Source organism: Gouania willdenowi, chromosome 21 (genome assembly GCF_900634775.1).
Source record: "Gouania willdenowi chromosome 21, fGouWil2.1, whole genome shotgun sequence".
In the NCBI taxonomy this organism is placed as follows: Eukaryota; Metazoa; Chordata; class Actinopteri; order Blenniiformes; family Gobiesocidae; genus Gouania; species Gouania willdenowi.
The window spans coordinates 7,021,475-7,042,323 of NC_041064.1; the positions used below are offsets into that span (position 1 = coordinate 7,021,475).

General features: G+C 38.6%; 2 protein-coding genes across 2 annotated transcripts in view; one reads left to right on the top strand and one right to left on the bottom strand.

Moving 5' to 3' along the window:
- LOC114455636 (general transcription factor IIF subunit 2-like) overlaps positions 1–20,849 on the top strand; it is a 54,985-nt gene that overhangs the window by 22,266 nt on the left and 11,870 nt on the right. The window lies entirely within an intron of this gene.
- On the bottom strand, positions 1,353–3,603 carry kctd4 (potassium channel tetramerization domain containing 4). The gene has a single exon (XM_028436995.1). The coding sequence runs from the start codon at positions 3,382–3,384 to the stop codon at positions 2,608–2,610; it is 777 nt and encodes a 258-aa protein (XP_028292796.1). The 5' UTR covers positions 3,385–3,603; the 3' UTR covers positions 1,353–2,607.

The following is a 20,849-nucleotide window of genomic DNA, read 5'->3' on the forward strand; positions in this document are numbered from 1 at the left end:
TGGTGGGGGGTTGGTGGTCGGTGTGAGAGCGGTCAGGTTGAAAAGCAAAGTTTGTACAGAGCTGCAACAGAGTTTTGTGTAGAGCTCAGTCTTTATATGTTTTCACTTTTTCCCCTCTTCTGTGCAAGTTGGATGTCTTCTATTTTTCTTCAAGCCTGCACTGTAAATACTGCTGCTCTTTTACCACTGTAAATAAATACACTTTGACTGCATTTTTGGAACCTTGAACTACTTTTTGAGCCTGCCGACTAGGTTATTCTTACAGGCACACTCCGTACTTTACACTACAAACTCAATGAGTATATAGTGTCTACTATATACTATAAGTATGATTAGGATGATGAGTGTTCCCACTGAAGTATACTTCCAAGTTTCCCAAGGTGCATTTGGAACCTAAGGACAAAAACCTGAATCACACTGAGTCTAAATATCTTGTTGATTCTCCACTTTTGAAAGTTCTGAAAACATTGTAAGTGAAAAAGTGACCAAGTAGAATATCAACATGTGCTCATTTGATCCATAAAACTAGTGGAAACACATTTAATGTTGATTTTTCGGAGACCCTCCATTGTCTACTGACTAAACTTCCGGTTATCTTCAAAACAAGAGCTTTATTTACATTAGAGTTTAAAAACTAATGAAAGACAAGGAGAGATGCTTTTATTTTGAAAAGGGGATGTTTGATTTTTAGCTTAAAGCCGGTCCAAGGATGATTTTACTTTCTGCTGTCAATGGGGCAGTTGGTTACGACTAGTGTGCCCACCATGCATACTTAAAAAATGTCCCGATATAGTATACATCCAGGTATTTCTCGCATACTCAGTCTTTTCATACAATCTCATGTAAACGCACTACATATACATTTTGACGTCAGACAAAGTATGAGGAGTACGTTAGTATGTGATTTCGAACACATCCTTGCATCCTTTACTTGGCTAGTGCATAAATCTCTAAATGGGTTTGGTCCTAAATTTGCCTTGCCTTCTGTTTCTTAAATGCATATTTTTAGGTCAGTGTGAGATTTAATGGAGCAAGAAAATAATCCGTAGAGTGATAACGTTCAAGAGCCCAGTTGACGGTTAGCGTCTGTCACATAAACACTTATCTTTTCATGTTATGTGAAATCACATCTTTGTCTGTTTAGATTGAAGCAAATAGCAATCAGGTTGAAATAATCCAGGATCATTTTATTCAGGGTTCATTTAACGGAGACAATCTGATTGAGTCAACTCAATATGATTAACTGCACCGACAGGTTGTCCTTGTTAGTTTATCACATCCATTCCCGTCAGTGTCAATCACATCTAAGATTAATCCACAAACTTTTAGAAAAAAAAAACATTTTAAAACACTGAAGAGTTTGAATCTCACTTTTATTCATAAACTATTTCACAATAAAAATCAAAGGGATTATTGTGGCACTGGCTTCACATCGGCTCACAGTACTAAACAAGCACACGGTTCATTTGGTGCACATGCATCATGCTGGATTCAAAGCCCTTACAATACTCACAGCTCTTTGCACTGAAACTCAATGTCACGTTTAGATCCATCCAAAGCAACCGTAGCGAGCCCTTTAGGCTCCAGAGATACTAATAAACCCAACGCTAGTAACCGACTAAACACAACACAGAGTGTAAAGCAACGCACACATACGTACACATACACACAGAGAGAATGTGGTAAAAGCTGAATGGCACAGCAATGCACTCCTCAGGTGGGTTTTCAGGCTTTTGCAGTCAAATTTGAGGCAGTTTTTGTGCAGAGACGAATTCACTCTTAAAGCTGCTGATATAAAATATTTCTAATCAGATGAATAATTAGTGGAGGTATGTTTTATAATGGGCTGTACTGTTGAAGGTGTTAAACACAAGCTTGCCACGTTGTTGCTCTCCTGTTAATGAGCATAAAATCCTTGTTTAATCATGTTTGTAAGCCACTACCGTGCAGTAAGACTATGACACACGGCCCAGTAGAACAGCTCAACCAAATCACAGGCCAGTACAGGTCACTGGACTCTTCAAACCAATGCCTTACAGCACAAGTGTCAAACTCAAGGCCTGGGTGCCAAATGCGGCCCTTTAGATCATCAAACTTGGCCCGCGGGATTAAGTTGAAATGACAGAAAACATGAATCATTGTGTAAAAATACCAAGAAATTCAGTTGAAGATATATCAGCCCTTCCAAATACATAAATTCAATGAATTTCTACAATTTACTATGCTGGCCTTTTTAATCGCAAATTGTTAGAAAATAAATCTTTATCTTTTCCAAAATCCTGCAATTTTATAAAACTTATTCCACCAATTTTTCACAAATTGAATAAAGATTGCTCACAAACTCAAGTAAATTTAAAGATTGTATCTTGTCTGTAACTTCCATTACTTTACAAATATTTATAGGACAGAATAATGCTGAATTTGCTAGTTTTCCCGCCTTAAAATTTGCGGCCCACTTGAGATCAAACCGGTCCGTATTTGGCCCTTGAACCAAAATATGTTTGACTCCCCTGCCTTACAGTGTGGATAAATGTATCAGGCACTACTCTTTTTTTTCTTTCTTTTTTTTCGATCCACGTCTACCTTCCCATGCCTCCACACTTGATTCTACTTGACAAAATGAAGTGCCTCCGCCGCCGCCACAGAGCCTTTGCTGCTGTCTAGGCTGGTAATCAGCTTGAAGCCTGATTTCAGTGCCAGCATCACTGTCTCAAGCTTCAGACAGTCCAGCGTGCACAGAAACGTGCTGTCCTCCTTCAGCACAAGCCGCGAGCCCGGCTCAGATTTAATGAAGTGCCGAAACTGGATCACGTTGGACGATACTATGAATTCTTCCGGGAAACCATCCAGGCGACTTTTGGAGATCTGCACCAGCCGACTTTTGACTTTCTCTATGAAGGCCGAGTCACTGCAGTACACCTTGAGGCCCTGGGACCTCTCGTGGCTGTCCGTCACCTCCAGAAACGCGGGCTCGCGCTGCGCGGCCCTCTGGCTTTCCCATTCTGCCACAGCCTCAACCAGTTCACTCAAATGGTAGAAGTCTGCCTCGCGTCGCAGCAAACCCGCTTCCCGGAAGTCGTCGGGTAGCTGGAGCTCACCGGTCCGTAGGTAGTTGAGCACGTGGCGAAAGACGGGACCGTCTCTGTCGATGAAAGGGTTGCCCATGGAGTCGGTGTGCTGGACTGGTTTCTTACCATTGGCCAGCTCTTCCAGATAGGAGCCCTGGTGCTTGGAGAGGGTGGTCCGGTGCGCCGTGTACAGGAAGCCGCCCACGTTCATGGTGATGGTGCCAGACGAGGGCTTCTTGAAGCTTTTGCTGGGCTGCAGCAGGTCCGGGTTGATGTGCCTCAGTTCACTTTCCATCCTTCTGAGGTTCCATTCCATTCTCCAGTCGCCCTGTCCAGCCTCCTCAGAGTCCACTCACTGGAATGTTTATTTTTGTCTTTTCTGTCCTTGTTTTTATGTAGCTCGAAAAATGTTGGAGAAAAAAAAGTCGGAGTAAATGTGGAGTGTGTGACGGTGGAAGGCAGAGAGAGGAGCTGCTGGTACTGGGAGCTGGAAACAGACTGGCTCTGTGTTCTCAGTGTCCCTCCTCCTCCTCCTCTCTCTCTATCTTGTTAGGAGTGAGTGGGCAGACAGCGTCACATACAGGGAGGAGAGAGAGAGAAAGTGAGAGAGTAGAAATCTGAGCCAACGGGAGAAGAGTGTACAAACTCCCCGAACTATGGCTCTTATTTTTCACTCCCTTCACCGTCTCGGATCAAAAGGTGTAAATCAGAGCTCCTGCCAATCTGGTTCTCACACATCATTCTCTCACCAGATGGAGGAAAGGAGGGCACCGGCATCCAGGAATTTTTGTGTTATGAAATTATTGTGCGAACCAGAATGTGAGACTCCTTTTGCAGCCAAAATCCATCTGTTTGCAACACATCCATTTTGTGTGAAATAGAATTTTATTGCAATTCAGTTTATCTCGGGGTGAAAACAAAGGACAAATGTTTGATCGTTTTCAAATTCACTTGAGTCTTGGGCGAGTTGGCAAGGAACTGGAAGTGTATTTATGTAAATATCCAATTTTTCTCTCTTGCAAAGTAACAAACCTCTGCTTGTGTGTGCTGCATGTGCTTTACACTCAAGGCAAATGAACCAATTAAAGTCAACAGAGGTCTGGTCTTGTAGCAGGGGTGGGGGGGAGGGTGTGGTTTAGCATCATATCGTGTTTTGGCGTGTTGCCCCCCGTTAGGAAAACTGCAGTAAACTGCTCATTTGGTGGAAACGGCTCACACCCACCACCCTGTGTGTGTGCGTCAGTCACATGACTATTTCTCAAACTGAAAAAGCATTAAAAAAAACAACACTTCACATTGAAAGCAAGCAGCACAGCCTTTATCATGATAATGTTTTCGTCCTGAGATTCACCTGCTGATGTTTGACACACTGTTCCAACTTTACTAGCGACAGAAACAATCTTTTTATGGCACACTGGCTCGTGTGTGAGGTAAAAAAAATCAATGCAATTTCTGTGACCACATGGTGATTTATGGATTTGTTTAAGCCTCTCATCCATTTAAAAGCGCTACTTCCTATCTTTTAAGTCACAAAAACATTGACTTTTTGCTCGTTATTTTGCAGGGGGAAGGTTTACTGCTGCTTTTGCTTTAATCACTTCCTTCACAGTTGAAGATTGTGAACTCGAGGATTGACCACCTAGTGAGGCAGTTACTGATTAAACCCAGTACACACCAAATAAACACACACATTTCAACCACAGCAGCTTCCTTGGCTGCTGTCCGTTTGTTACCTGCTTTGATGTGTTTTTACTCCCGTTAAGTGATGGGAATCAATTTGTTTAATTCATCAGTGCTTCTTAAGAGTCTAGTAAAAAAACAAAAAAAAGCACCTGGACTCTGGCCGTGTTTCTCTCTGGGAGGGAGCAGATTTGCTCAGCTTGCTTTTGGAAGATGTCACTGGCAGATATTTTAGTATGAAATTAAATATTTAGGACTTTTCCTACCAGATGAGTAGACTTAAAATGAACAACAGAGGGTTACGCTCAAGGGTGAGCAGAATCTGCAAGGATTCCAACAACAACAACAACAAAAATATCTCCTTCACATCTTCTCACAGCTCAATGGGTCTCAATGTGCCGTCTTCCTCAACAAATATACTCATCTTCAAAATCTTAAGACAATGTTACAAAATGGCAAGAATTTACATTTTGCAAGGTTGGCTGTCAGGAGATTCTAAGTAGAGTTTCAAAATGCAAAAAAGAAGAAATGGGACCAAGAGATCAACACTTTTGAGCAGACAATCTATGACTGGGTCATTCCATGTCATTTCAACAAATTTTCAGGACATCCCACGCACTTCAGTCTCAAAAAAATTTTGTAAAGGATTTACAGAATTTACTAAAACACCCAAAGTTGGGGTTCAAAATAAAAATGAAGTCGCATAAAGAAAAAACATTTTATACCCCAAGAAAGAGTCATTTTTATATTATAAATTGAAACACATCAGATTTTTTCTTACATTCCCACAGGCAGTTATGGGCCAATAAAAATAGTAAAAAAATAAATAAATAAAAAAAAGTATTTTTTCAGATTTCAAGAGACTGTCACCCAAGAACCAATGCATATATCAAACTACTCATTTGTGATTTAAACAGTCTATGTTCATAGCTCAAAGCTGATCAAATTACAGGGAGCTGAGGCATATGCAAAGTTGTTTACTGAAGGCCCAAACATGTTCGAACCCCAAACCCCAACAAACCTTTTTCCAATTTTGAGGAGCTGGCATGTCCACCTGATAGGATGTATGGCAGATGTTTTTGTATATTCTGAGATAATAGGATGAGCTGTATTCCTTTACCAAATTTCAGTTTCCTATGTGATGTAGTTCCTGAGATATTGGAAGCTGAAAATGGAAGAAAAATAAGGACGCATGAAAATTGATGCACACCCCCCTCACTAACTTGGCCATATCTCAAAAAGTATTCATTCGTTCAAACTGAAAATGTATAGTGTGCAACAATCATGGAAAAATTGGTAAAAATTTTCCGAAGTCCTTATTTGTTTTGAAGGAAGTTTTTGTATGATCAAACTTTTGATTCGCCTAATTCAGTTAAATTGTTGTTTTCAATAGATTGCCTGCTAAAATTTTTGGTTTCTTGGTCCCATGTCGTCTTTTTTAATTTGAAAGCTCAACTTAGAACATCCTTAAGATCCAACCGTGCAAATTCTTGCAATTTTGTAAGTGATCTTAAGGTTTTTATCAGCAGTGTATGAAGGAATAAGTGCAACATGTTTAGTTTGTCTTGCTTGTTGGAGGTTGGGGATCTCATTACAACACAACATAAGCCTATCCTATGTATTGCAGATGGTAAATTTGCCGTCTTCCTCTGAGACTGTGAAGGAACTCCAGTCCCTTATGTTTTGATTAGCATAGTTAGGTTAGCATCCAGCCCACTGCGGCGCTGGCTGAGCAGGGTCAAGGGTAAAGGTAATGGGTGTGGCTATTTTATCAGGTTGAATTATCTTATCGAGCTGATTTTATATAGCTTGGAATTAAATTTGCAAACTATCGTCTGATAATTGTCATGCATCCAGAGCAGCAGGTGGTTTGGTTGGATGCAACAGGTTGTGCGTCTCCCTCCTCCTCAGAGCTGTTGACACAGAAGCATTGATTGTAACTGAGGCGCTGACTGCTGATATAACTGATGAAACTCACTGCAGCACTTTTATTGTGTGTGTGTTTATCTGATGAAAATCCTCACAGTATCGGCTGCAGTGGGTTTTTTCATTTGTTGTTGTTGTTTTTAACCATGTGTGAGTGGTTGGCTCATCATTACCAAAACGCAATTGGAATTGCAAACGAGGACGAGACGCAGCAGAGAGGATTGTGGGAGGTTTGACCTGTTTTTTTCTTGCCTTCTGCTCATTAAAACTGGCTCATCGAGGGTTATCAGTCTTTTTTAAAGTATGCGATAATTTGTTTTGAATTTCTTTAATGAGTTTGGGAGGTTTGATTAAAAAAAATTCTGGGACTTTTCCATCAATTACTCCTGTTTGTTGTAAAAGTTGCTGAATTATTCAAAGGGCTTGTGGTGTTACACATGGAGTCACTGACTGCTGTGAAGCTGGCATGACAACCACTTAAAATAGAGTTCACTATGAACTGTGTAATTTAATGGGCTGTGAGGTGGATGACGGTGATTGTGTAGCATCCCTGTTTTTGTAAATATGCTGTTAGGGACACATAGGTTGTACACTGTACAACAGATTCTGGAGTTAAAAGCTTATTACACATGTTGTGAGTTCTGAATAGGATTTATTCAAGCAAACATTGTCCTTTACAGACATAGGATTTATATTGTTCTACATTCTTAAAGGTACTAGAACAAACAAAAAGCAGTCACCAAGTAGTAACTGGAACACTCACTCTGCAATCGGTACCTCAGCTTCACTCAGCCAGACCCAGCCAGAGAAACACCCTCAACACAGTCCAGATGGCTCTATTCGAGATCCAATCCCACTGGAGATACTCCTGCTGCGTATTCAGGGCATCCTGAGCACCCGTCTTTACATGTCCTACAGTCCTGCAATCACTGCCCAAAGTCAGAATCACTCATTTTGTGTGGATTTTAATACAAAATCACGAAATTATGTTTAGATTTATAGATGTTTTTTTTCTTCATAACATTTTCTCACAATTTCATCACCTCCAATTAAGTTCTTTATCTCGTAAATCATCTAACAGGCAAGGCACTTATTTTCTATCTGAAATGTTAAGAAGGGAACTTCTGCACTTACCTCTCGAGACGAGCCCCCACCTGTAATAAAATATATAAATATAAAATTAAAAAAAGAGTATCAACCTGTGTTGTATGTGCTCCCCCTGACCAAAAAAGTTACATGCACCCCTGTTATATAAACCACGGGGTTCTCAACTGGTCTCACCCTGGGACCCACATTTTGCCACGTTCATTAATTCGTGACCCACCTTTTTCTTTTTTTAGAATTCGACCAACCAAGGCTCGTATCTAAAAAATAGCTTATATATAAAGGTTTTTTTAAGACATAAATCCATATATTTTCCTGTGCAACATGTGCCTGTCAAAAGAAAAGTGTGTTTCAAAATAAAAGACAAGTCCATTATGAGAGACATTAAGTATTTATTTATTTTGAGAAGCTGTTTCTGACCCACCCAGTACAGGTCCGCGACCCACTTTTGGGTCCCGACCCACCAGTTGAGAATCACTGATATAAACACAATCTATACTAAGTCTTAACTCCTGTTACAATAGTTGTAGACCAGACAATAAAATGTTTTTTTTTTCAAAAATACAGAAATGTATGAAGACGCCTTTTCTTATAAACAAAGGATAAACGTTATTACAAGGTATGTTCCATATCTGATACGCTAGAGGTAAACATATCTGCTCAAAAATGGAGGCGATGTTTAGCATGAAAACCAATAAATATACTGTATATAGTTTCCAATATATTGTCTGTATAATAAAATTAGAGTTAGGGGTAATGGGGAAATGCACAAGTTTTCTGCTGATTCGTAGCATTTTAAAGCATCATAAAGTCAATCCACACCAATATCAAAACCCTGTGAAAAATCACTTTTGCCTTAATGAATATAATCATTAATTTTCCTTAATTAGGCAGCCTCTGGGCTTGGCAGATTTGAGCTGTAATGGAAAATTATATTTGGTAATCCAATCAGTGACATTTCCACCCCACCTTCCCACCTACATACTTCCTTATTGTCATCATTAGCAGACCAGCAGCCCAGATAACTACTCCACATGTGGGCGTTTAGCACTGAATGAAATACGACCATTACCTTTTCTTCAGTTTGGAGTAATGCTTGATAGTAAAACCTGAATACTTGTGAAGAGTTAGGAAATATATTTATAAACTACGGTACGTTCAATCGTCATCTTACAGCTAAACATCATCTTAAGTACCGAGCTTCAGGAGACAACCTCGATGAAGAAGAGAAGATGGTACCGTATTGGTCCTCAGAATGGAGGAATCCGACATTCCCAGACTTACCTTGCACTGGTTCCCATCTGAAGAATAAGGTGATGGCCAATAGAGATATAGATGTAATAGAGAATCGAGGAAGAAGGTGAAGGACAGGCAGAAGTTGTGACCTTAGGAAAATATGAAACAAAAAAGGCCACATTTTATTCAACACTTAAGGCCATGACTAAATTATACTGAATAGATATATTTCAACAGTTTTTATCATTTCTGGTCATCTCTCAGCTGGTGTGTGGCCAAGACTAACTTTTGTATTTTCAGTTCATGTTCTAATCAAGATCATTATTGTGATTCATTTTGATACATCATTTTCAACCAAAAATACACATTTTAAAATTCCCATATGTTTAACATTTTTATTTATTAGTTTTCCACTTTCTCTCAAGTACCTCCTGTAGTGTCATTGCGTACCTCTATTTGAGGAAGACTGCATTAACACACGCATAGCTATCACAAAAATATTGCATTAAATGTTGACCAAGGTAAAAAAAAACAAAAAAGAATCAACTTTTCCATGTGTCGCTTTTCACTTTCTGTTGCATCGTCTTTCCATGTTTAGATGACTTTACTGACTATTAAACTTTCCAAAATCCTATCAAACATTCTAAATAGCTTCAATAAGGTCAACTACTGTTATCATTTTTACATTTTATTTGCTTCAAATGGTTGTGTTACACTAAACCCTGCGCAACCATGTGATTGGAGATGCATTTGCCGGACTTATCACCAGGTAAAATGATCACCAGTTTAGCTAATACACCATTAGCTAAACGTGTCTTTTTTACCAGCGCCTTTTCAAATTGTAATTGCAGTCATCATAATCTGACCCACTCGTTCATCACGACACATTAAAAACACAATTCAGATGAAGCTCTGTATTCATTTTCAATCACAAGATAACATGGTCACTAGGGAGTCTATTCTCCCATCTGGACTTAAGCGCTTTTTTATGCGCCTGCAGTTTTCTGTCATTTTTTTAGGCTGTCTAGAAATCACGGAACATGGAGTTTTCCCAACCCTTGTAAAGGTCATTGAAATCCGTGAAAATGATAAAGTTCACTTTTAATTTGAAACGCCTTCGTTGATAAACAGTGTAACAGGTTGATTTGATCATATCATTGATTAGATTATTGCAGTGTGACTGAGGATTGGCTGCATTCTTCTGTCCGAGTCACAGTTAAAATCTTTCTCCTTGATCATCATCATCATCATCATCATCATCAAAGCGTGACAGAGTTAGATGCTGGAGATATGAGGAAATAACGCGACCGCAGAGTGTCCTGCTTTAATACAGAGGGATGTTTGTAGTGAAACAGAACTATTGGCTTCCATAATACACAGTTTAAATAGAAATTGTTTAAGCGCCCTGAGCTGAGCCTCATTAAAATATGTGTGGGAACAGTTTCTGGTCCATCCTCATCTGCAAATGACAGCTTGTTTCACTCTGTAGTGGATCAAACTGTGACTTTACGTTGGACATAGTATGAAAATAGTTGAATCACTGTGACCAACATGGACAGAAGTCTGCATCTGTCAGAGTTTTAATTAATGGTGCAGCAGCAGCTGAGTGAGCACAGCTGCTGCTGCGTGACGCACGAGTCCGTGTGGCTTCAAATGTAACTAAGTCCATATTTCTAGTGCAATATAATGTTTCACCTTATCGGGGCGCTACGCGGCTTTTTGGACTTACACGCATGAGAGAATAGAACCCCAGATGAGTTGTTACAGGTTGCGTGAAATTCTAAACAAGATCTTGGATGGAATTGGACGTTTGTCCATTTGTCAGACTTTCTAGACATTCAATCATCCATTCCCCAATCACAAATAGTGTGTACATTTGTAATATTGTTTCAAAACATGCATGTGAGGCATTTCCGTAATGTTAGGGCCCAATTATAAATAAACAGAGCGAAGAAAGGAAATGGATTTGATTGAATTTTTGTTTCAGAAGTTTTTTTTTTTTATGTAATTTTTTTGCCATTAAGAGGTTTGAGCTGAGAGATTAAGATATACAGTATTTACAGGACAGTAAATCCATATGGCCATACAAGCTGATGCTGATAATTTGTTTCAATGTTACGGTATTGTCTTAAATAAATATGTACAAAAATCTACTCAGTCTTTGTGAGATCAGAACATTTTCCTTCCTCCTCTCTGTAAAAAAAAAAAAAAAAGTTTCAGCGATATTGAGGAGGGTTCAAACCACCAGTTAATTTACCATAAAAATATCTAGTAAATGCATTTTCCATTCTGATAAAACTGATAATTACGTTTTTCCACAGTGAGCGACACATGAACAGCGGCACTCTGAGTTTGCATATCAATACTCATGTCAACGCTGATGTCAGTGCTGTAGCACCAATTATGTACATTAGCACGGCTCCAATGAGGCTTAAGCAGCAGTCATTACAGGCTTTTTATAGCTCCCATATCATTAACTTATCACGCATGAACCATCGACCACTCTGGAATCAGATGGAATGGGATTGTGTGTGAATTCTTGCTATAATACTCACCAAAAAGCATTTGAACAATGATCTCAGAGTATTGTTGATTTGCATTTTAAGGAAATAGTGGATAAACGGTGTCTGCGTACATACAGCAGATGTTGACTCTGATGCAGGAGTTAATGACGTCTGAAGTGGTAACGAGTCGACCTGCTATTTGGAAACCTCTCACGTTCAACTTTGTGTTTTAGTATCATTCTATTGGGTCATGCTTTTCCTAAATGTGTTTGAATCACCTTTTTTCTATAATGACAGAGGATAAGTATGTGTGACAATGATGTAGTCAATGCAATGTGGCACATGGTAGAATCCATCGTGCATCGTTGGGTTCTCTATTTTTAAATCTTTTTAAAGAAACTGTACTATGAATGTGGTGTGTGAGTGAGTGCTGGTGGTGGTCGGAGTGACCGATGGTGCGCTATGACAGTCTCAGTTCTGTCAGTCTGCTCCAGGGGCAGTAGTACAATAGTAGCTTACCACCACTGTGTGTGGAGTGAAAGAATAATGCACATCAATTTAATGCACTTTGAGTGTCTAAAAGCATTATTATTGATGTTATTATTAATGTATATTCCTATATTATCCCGATCTTAATATTTATCGACTGTCGGTCCAAAAAACATAAAACTAAATGAATATCAGATATTATATGTATGTTGTTTTTATTGTGGTTATTTTTCAGGATCTTCTGTTGCTCACTATAGTTCTGAGTAATATCGTTATATCAATCCTTTTCCACCTGATAAAATAAGTAATAAAAGTATGTCAATCAGATCAATATCGGTATTGGACAATATTCATCGGTATCGGAAGTGAAAAGTTTAATTATCTCTGCAGCTGTGCATTTATGGTGGAAGGTAGAAGAGGTTTAAAATGTTTACGTTTGCACTACTTTTCCTGAAATGTTTGCATTGTTTGATGTTTTTTTTGGCTCGGAGAACCTAAATCTTCACTGAAGACAATTTAATCTTGAATACTTTGAAGTAGTAAAGAAACTACAATCCTAAGTGATGTGACGAAACCGCTTTATTAATGTTGAAACATACCCATTCACTATTTAAGTCCCTCGTAAAAGACTTTGATAGTGATCCAGTGGTTTAAATGCAGAATTTGTGACTGAAAATAGGAGCAAAAGGTTTATAATTTAACCTTGTTTTTTAATTTTCTTATTGAATACAGAATATATTGAATGTAGGTACCGTTTTTCTTCATATGAAAACTCCTCCTCCTGTGGTTGGCTGTAGCTAATGTTGGTTTATGCATTTGTCTACACAAATGACATGGCTGAAACAATCCAAAACCTGAAAAAGAAAAATCAAAAAGTGTTTAGCATCTTAAGCTGCAGTTAGACCTCACAGGAGATCAGAGGCAAGGATTCAGTTTCACAGCAACAGTGAAATCGTACAAAAACAGAGCCGGGGTCACACAAACAGCCCACGGCCGTAACAAAAGCTGCTTATGCAATGGGTTGGATCTGGTGTTGGTGTGGATGGAAAAGGCATTTTTTATCTGTTGAATGAAGCCAGTCCTTGAGCTGGAAAAATAGAAAAAGCCATTGGAGAGGAGCAGTTTTCAGCTGCGGGCCACGTCCAACGCTGATCGGGGGTTTGAATGACGTACAGTGGATATAAAAAGTCCACACAGCCTTGGTAGAGCTAAAGGTTATAAAACATGTGATTTTTTTTTTTAACCTCTGTTGCATAAATGATTTGTAGCAGCAGTCTGTGGCCTTTGCTATGTGAGTTTAGTGATTCCACTCTATTTAAGATTTGCACGCTTCTTCTCAAGGGCTCAGATGGAGTGGTTGAGTGTGGATGGAGGTCCAGTGGGCGGTGAGCTTTATGTTGTTTAACATTAGGGAGGTCGCTTCTTATGATGAAAAGGCGTCGATGAGGATGGATGTAAGATCTGAACATGAGGGGGTGGACGACTGACCTCATCACCCTCGCGTTTGTCTCTTCTTTACTCTGCCGTCCTCATTCCCTCAGTTTCTGATCACACACTGTGCACTAATGAAACGACATGTAATGGTTCTAATGTGTTTACAGGTTTTTGCTATTGACCATGTTACGACATGCTACCAATTTAATATGACCCAAAACTACAGAAGGATCCAAATTTTATATTAGAGTTCTCGTGAATTTGACCGTGTTAAGTTCAGGCACAGACATTTTGCGTAATAATTCCAGCAAGATTCTTTTTGTCTTCTTTTTGAATAACATGTTTATTTATTCAGACCACTGTTCCTCGGGAAATCCACTTTGATCTCCTGACATGTTTCGACTGACAACTGTCGTTAAAAAAAAAACAAACAAAAAAAAAACATGAGAACGTGCAGGAAAGAGTGTTTTCACCTTTTCTATTCATTGATTGAGTGGTTTCAGTAACTCAGTATTAAACTTTAGACAGTTTGACTAAATCGGAAGCTACAATTTAACATTATAAGCATCTTTCTTGGCTTTCTCTACATTGAAACACTACACAAATATAGCCATAAACCAATTCAAGTAAGTATCTAGTGATTATCACTGTAAGAGCTGTTCAAAACCCTTTTATTCATGTTTTGTCCTCTAAAGCCACAGAATAGCTTTCCCTCCCCGTTTGCAAACTGAGTACAATGTGTTCAAAGCCAATTAGCCTGAGTTCTGCTGATGGTGTTGACTGTTTGCAAAGGGTTTTATTTCTTTTCTTTTTTTTTTTTTTTTGATCACTCTACAATGTGTTTGACACCGGAGCGATCGTTACAAAAGCTCCATCTTTGAAAGATGCATCTGCAGAGATCTATAGAATACCAAATCACAGTTTCTTCACATGCCCTGCCAGAATGAGACAAGAGTGGGCGAGGAGTGCTTTCAAAGCAGGGGGCTTCTTACCAAAAGCATATTGTTTGAGATGAAGCAGATTTCCAGTTGAAGAGAAAAAGTGTGAGAGAGCGAGAGAGAAAGAGAAGTCGTGCTAAAATGATGGCGCGGAGAATCCACACAAATGTAAAAGATGCCTTTTGTTCAGCGAGTCTATCAAAGATGGGATATTTCTGAAAGGTTGTATGTTTTATGAAAGTATGACTGTATCGCTGACGCAGTGTCAACTCGTAGACGTAAACGGTGACATTTTCCCTCCTAAGCTAATCCTATTTTTATAGATAATTGTAGTCATATGTAACATATTGCACACTGGAAATGTTTTTAATCTTCTGTTGCAATGGCACACAAAGAAAGTGGAGTCGTCTACGTGGAAAAGACGTCCGTGTTATTCGAGACATTTTTCTTGCATGTTACACCACACAACAGCGAGGTCTCTGTTCATGTCTTTAAAGTCACGGCTGCATCATAAGTAATTCATTTAAAAAAAAAAAAATAGAAAAATATAACGACCCTGAACAGAGTAAATGTAAAATATTCATATTTTGAAGCTATGGATCAACACTGAGACAGGACCAAAATGAGTGTTTGTCACATGCACTGTTAATTTTGTTGACTAACAATTTTTGTCACAGTTTTTGTCGACTAAATTTTTTTAAAGTGACAATAACGATGAAAAAAAAATGCAAAAAAATACAAAATTGAAAACTATCAAAATATATTGATATTTTCGTAAACTAATACAAATGAAACTATAATTTTGTCACATGGGATGAAATCCAATTAGAGCTCATGTGATCATGTGATCTTCCAATATCAGGTTGAATATTAGTAATTGAATCTTAAGAAAATAATGCATAAACGACTATATCTGTAACGGGCGTAGTCGACTAAAATCTTTGTCATTTAGTTGACTAAAACTAGACTAACTGACATAGTCCTGATGACTACATTTGGACTAAGTTGTATTTTAGTCAAAAAACCTCGACTAAAATAAAATCTAAATTTGCTGTAAAAATGAGTACTGTCATGTAGACAAAGCTCTATAACAGGGTTTTTCAATCTTGGGGTTGTGACCCCATGTAGGGTCGCCCAGAACTCAAATGGGGTCGTCTGAAATGTCAAGTAATTGATGAAAAAATGTTTATTTTTTTCAGTAATTATTTAATTGAATTATATATATATGTATTTATTTTGATCTTATTTTTTTTTAAATTATTATTCTTTTTTCAAATTACAGCACCCCACACAATGTCAAACAATTGTATTCCATACTTTCACCTTCTTAAATACATATAGTTCAAATAAAATACAGTATAAAAATATTTGAGCTGGTGCATCTGGTCACTTTGTGGACTAATCTTGGCTACTCGTAACAACTTAAAAAACATGATCAAAAACTAATTCTTGAAGAAAAAAAGCATCTCTGGACTGATATCAAAATGGCGCTCACTAATCATCCGACTCTAGTTGAGTCTTTGTCGTCCCTTGAATAAAGAAACTTTTCCTTCACATTTACATCCTTCTCGAATCAGGAAACTAGAAAAGTGGCAATGAAACGGCTTCTTCTGCATTTGACCTCGTTTGACCATGACTTCTCTGCCTCGTGAATGCATGACGAGGACGGTGAGTAGCGCTTTGCATATGTGCTCACATGTCGCTGGCTTGTGGGCGTCTGCAGACGTGCTGTTCTGCCACTCACTGGCCAATAATTGCACATAATTGCACCCATTTGTTCTAAAAAGGCAAAGATGAACATGGCCGCATTGCATTGTGAAGCCTCCTGCTCTCAAGATTGGAAAATAACTCCCGCTGACAGTTTTTGTTGGCGTAGAGTATGACACACGATGTCAGGTAGTGATGTGATGGTTTCTATGGCGATGGTGGTGGAAGTTGCACCTGCTTTTGTTCGGCTCAGGCTAGCGCTAAATGCACACTCCGGCAGATACTCGTGTTTCTCTTCCACTCCACAGTTTGTCAGAGCTGTGGTTAAAAAACTCGCTGCTTCAGTTGGAACTGCTTTTTAAAAAAAGAACATTTTTCTTTTAGGGGAACATGAAGACTTTTTAATGGCCTTCACATTGTACCTACAGTAAAATACACCCTGGCCGTCATGTTGCAATGAATCTAAACTTTATAAGAGCTGTGCATGGCCCTGGTTTTTCAAATTGATTCACTGTAGCGTATAACGTACTATGCACTACAAACTAAATTAGTATAAACTCTCTACTAAGCCTTCGGTCTTCAGGTCAGGGTCTCCTAAAGATCCCAAAAACTAAATTTAAAACCCGAGGAGACCTGGCGTTCCAGGCTGTGGCCCCCAGACTCTGGAACAACCTGCACCAGTCTCTCAGGGAGCTCAACTGTGTGGACACTTTTAGGAAACTGTTGAAGACTTTGCTTTTCAGAAAAGCTTTTAGTTAACTGGATTTGACATTTTTTATCCTTTTATGATGCTGCTCTTATGATGTATATGCACCCATGTTTTATTATTATTTTTTGATGTTGCACTTCACCACAGCTCTATACGGCACTTTGTGATTTTATCTGTAAAAAGCGCTTTATAAATAAATTACTTACTTACTTACTTAAATACTATAAGTATGATTAGGATGATGAGCATTCCCACTGAAATATATTTCCAAGTTTCCCAAGATGCGTTTGGAACCCACGACAAAAACCTGAATCACACTGAGGCTAAATATCTCTGTTAATTCTCCACCTTTGAAAGTTCTGAAAACATTTTAAGCGAGAAAGTGACCAAGTAGAATATCAACATGTGCTCATTTAATCCATAAAACTCACAGAAACACATTTCATTAACACATTTCACACATTGAGTTGTACATTAATATGACATTTCGAACACGGCCAAAATCTTGTACTCATTTGAAAAGTAACAAATAACACATTCATTACATTTTGCAGTGATTACAAAAATCTGTTTAAGTACAAGTCATCCATGTTGCTGTCCTTGCTTTTTGTTGTTGTTGTTGTAGGAGCCCAAAATGTTTTTAATCGTGCGTGTGTTGCCTGTGTGGCGTCTGCGACTTTTAGAAACACAGCAGGCACATTAACAGGTGCCCTGCAGCACGTCTCCACAAGTCATCTAATTATCTCTATTTGTTTTCTCTCCTGTTTATTTAGTGACAGACGTGTGGTTTTTTTGTGCTTAGACGCATTGAATTATTGCATATGCATTACAGATGTAACTTACTCAGGTCAAATCTATTTTTGCTTGAATTAAAAGTTCTTGGATCGCAGAAATCTAAAGTAACAACTCCCACACACTGCATTAAAATCAATTATGCTTTACAAAGTAGCATTGACAGTTTCTCTAATACGTTTTAGATGCAAGACACTGTTACCTTTAGTTAAACATTCAAACATAAGTACAGGGAGCCATAGAGGTCAATACAGTGGACGTGTTTACTGCAGAGAAAAGACTGAGATGGATAAATTAATGGTTGTGTTGAAACTCTATGGAAGAATATTTCTAATGTTATAGATAAATAATGAGAAATGATAGATGGTAATGCGGTGCAAGAAAATCAAAAAGCACATCACATCCTGATGAACCACACAAATGGAGTGATTTATTTCACTCTAGACCACTGGTTCTCAAACTTTTTTGGGTATTCCCCACTTTGAACGAAGGTGAACTTTCAAGCCCCACCTGCCCCCATCGCCCCCAAATAATCCTGATGCGTTGTCAAATTTAATGAACTAACGGGGAACAAGTAACATCATATTTAATAACAAATCAAAAACTAAATTAAACTAATCACCTACATAAGTGCAACAGTCAAAAATACAGGAAATAAGGAAACACTGTTAAAAATCTGTGACAAAAAAGCATAAGAAAACAAAACAAGAAATTCAGTAGAAGTAATATGTTTCATAAAAATATAATTGCCTGCATAAAAAACAAATGTAGAAGTGATTAATTATTTTTTTAAGTCAGCTCTTGAATGTTTGTTTATTGTTCCGCTCCATGTCAAGCTAAATGGACTTTTCTGTGCTATTAGGGCTTCATACACATGCCCAAAGTGTTTTTTGATTGATTCCCTCAATCATTAGTTAGAGGGTGATTTGCTCCTTTCTTACTGCCGGGTGAGCCCAAACACCTCGCTACAATTTGATGACGCGTTTTCACTTTGATGAGGAATTTGATGAGGCACTGAGCTGGAGAAGCCGCACCTCCAGGAAGCTCTCTGCCATGATTGACATGTAAACAGACACTCCCACAAAGGTGAGCATTTCAGCATCCTTTGCGCTGTGCTATGTATGTATTTTCTACAGTCTCTGTATGTACCGGCAAACGCCCCGCCCCCTGCTCTGTCTCGTGTTTATAAAGCAGCATGACTCCGCTACGGAGTGGGTGGGAGGAGGGTGGGCCGTCCTCTGGCCCTACGTCACCGTGCGGGGAGGAGGAAGTCAGTGTCCCGTCTATAGACACGCCCACTCATGAATATGCATAAGCAAGCCCCAAATCAGCCTGTTTTTGTAGAGTTGCTCAGAAAGTGACTTTTCAGAGGTTAAAACTCTGGAAAACAGGAGAGTTTGGGAAAATAAACCTCAATACTATGTTTTTGGGGTTTTTAGAACAAATAGATATGGGTAAAAAATTGCATAATACCACCCCTTTAAGAAGATTGGCGAGAAATTGAAAATGTTCTCACGCCCCACCTGTCATACTTCCATTCCCCATTGGGGAGGTGCGCCACACACTTTGAGAAGAACTGCCCTAGATGCTTTACTGTTGATTAAATATTGGATTTTCCAAACTATAGGTCACACCATTATATAAGTCACTTTACAAGAAAGGTACTATGAAAATCCACAGTTAAGTTGCTCTGGGCTATAACTCATGCCCAGATGTAAAGCTGCATTGAATTAGCTAGTTCCAATGCTGATTGATGCCTTTTTTAACCCATAGCATGCATGTGGGTCGGCTCTGTTTTTGATTGTGTTCCCTTCAATAAACAGAGCATCTACATGTACCTCCTCACTGTGAAAGGCAGTCCATTTACTGCCTTTTACAGTATTTTCCATTTTTATTTTTTCTGTATTCAGGCTGCTAGCCCACTACGCTAATTGTCCGTCAGCTTTACTCTATCACAGGGGTGTCAAACATATTTTAGTTTAGGGGCAAAATGCGGACCATTTTGATCTCAAGTGGGCTGCAAATGTTATGCAGGAAAAGGAGTAATTTCAACATTATTCTGCCCTATAAATATATGTAAAGTAAAGGAAGTTACAGACAATATCCAATCGTTACATTTCCTTGAGTTTGTGACCAATTTTTACTTAATTTGGGAAATAACATCTGGAATAAAATAAAAATGCAGGATTTTTGGAAAAGATTTATTTTGCAACAATTTGCGATTAGAAATGACTATGGTATTTTTATACAACGATTCATATTTTATGTGATTTAAATTTTATCCTGCATGCCGAATTTAATGCTCTAAAGGGCCGGATTTGGCCCCCGGGCCTTGAGTTTGACACTCAAACTCATTTTAGTTCAGGGGCCAAATACGAAGCAGTTTAATCTTAAGTGGGCCACAGATTTTATGTGGGAAAATAAGTGATTTCAACATTATTGTGCCCTCGTATACATAAAATTTTGAACATGTAAGACACCAACAATATCCAAGTGATAGATATCAGTCCCAACAGGATCTTCACTTTAAATTTACTAGATTTTGTGGCCAATGTTTATTTAATTAAGGGAAATATTTCCACGTATAAATGATATGTAACGTATGTAAGGCTCAGGCAATATCCAAGCAATGAGTGACAGATATCAGTCACTGCAGGATCTTTTCTTAAAATTTCCTTGGTTTCATGATGATTTTTTAATTTAATTTAGAGACATTTTGTGAAATAATTTAAGAACATTTTCTAGATTTTGTAAAACATTTTGAGTTTTTTTAAGTAATTAAAAATGGCTGGAATGTGCTATAAGCATAGGGAAGCAAATATTGTGGCGTTTCATTGAATTTGTGTATTTAGAAGGGCTGAGATATCTACAACTGAATTATTTGGTCATTTACACTAACTAATTTTTTCCCTGTTCTTTTTTTGTTAACTTTCTCCTGCGGGCCGAAGTAGATGGTCTAAAGGGCCAGTTTTGGCCCCCGGGCCTTGAGTTTGACATGTGTTCTACAGGCTCAGATTTTATTGAGCATTAAATCAGACGATCGTCACCCATGAAGAGTCTCTTTCAGAATGTTCATCTGACTTTGACAGCTTGTTTTTTTTCTATCACTCGTCACTCAGTCTGTTCATTATCAACTCTCCATAAATCCTCTGCTGACCTGCACAGCTCAGCGTAGACTCTCCCCGTTTGCCTTTTGAAGCGCCTCTCTCCCCGTTTCTCCACTTCTGTCGGCGTCATCAGATGATGGGTGAGAAATCTAGTG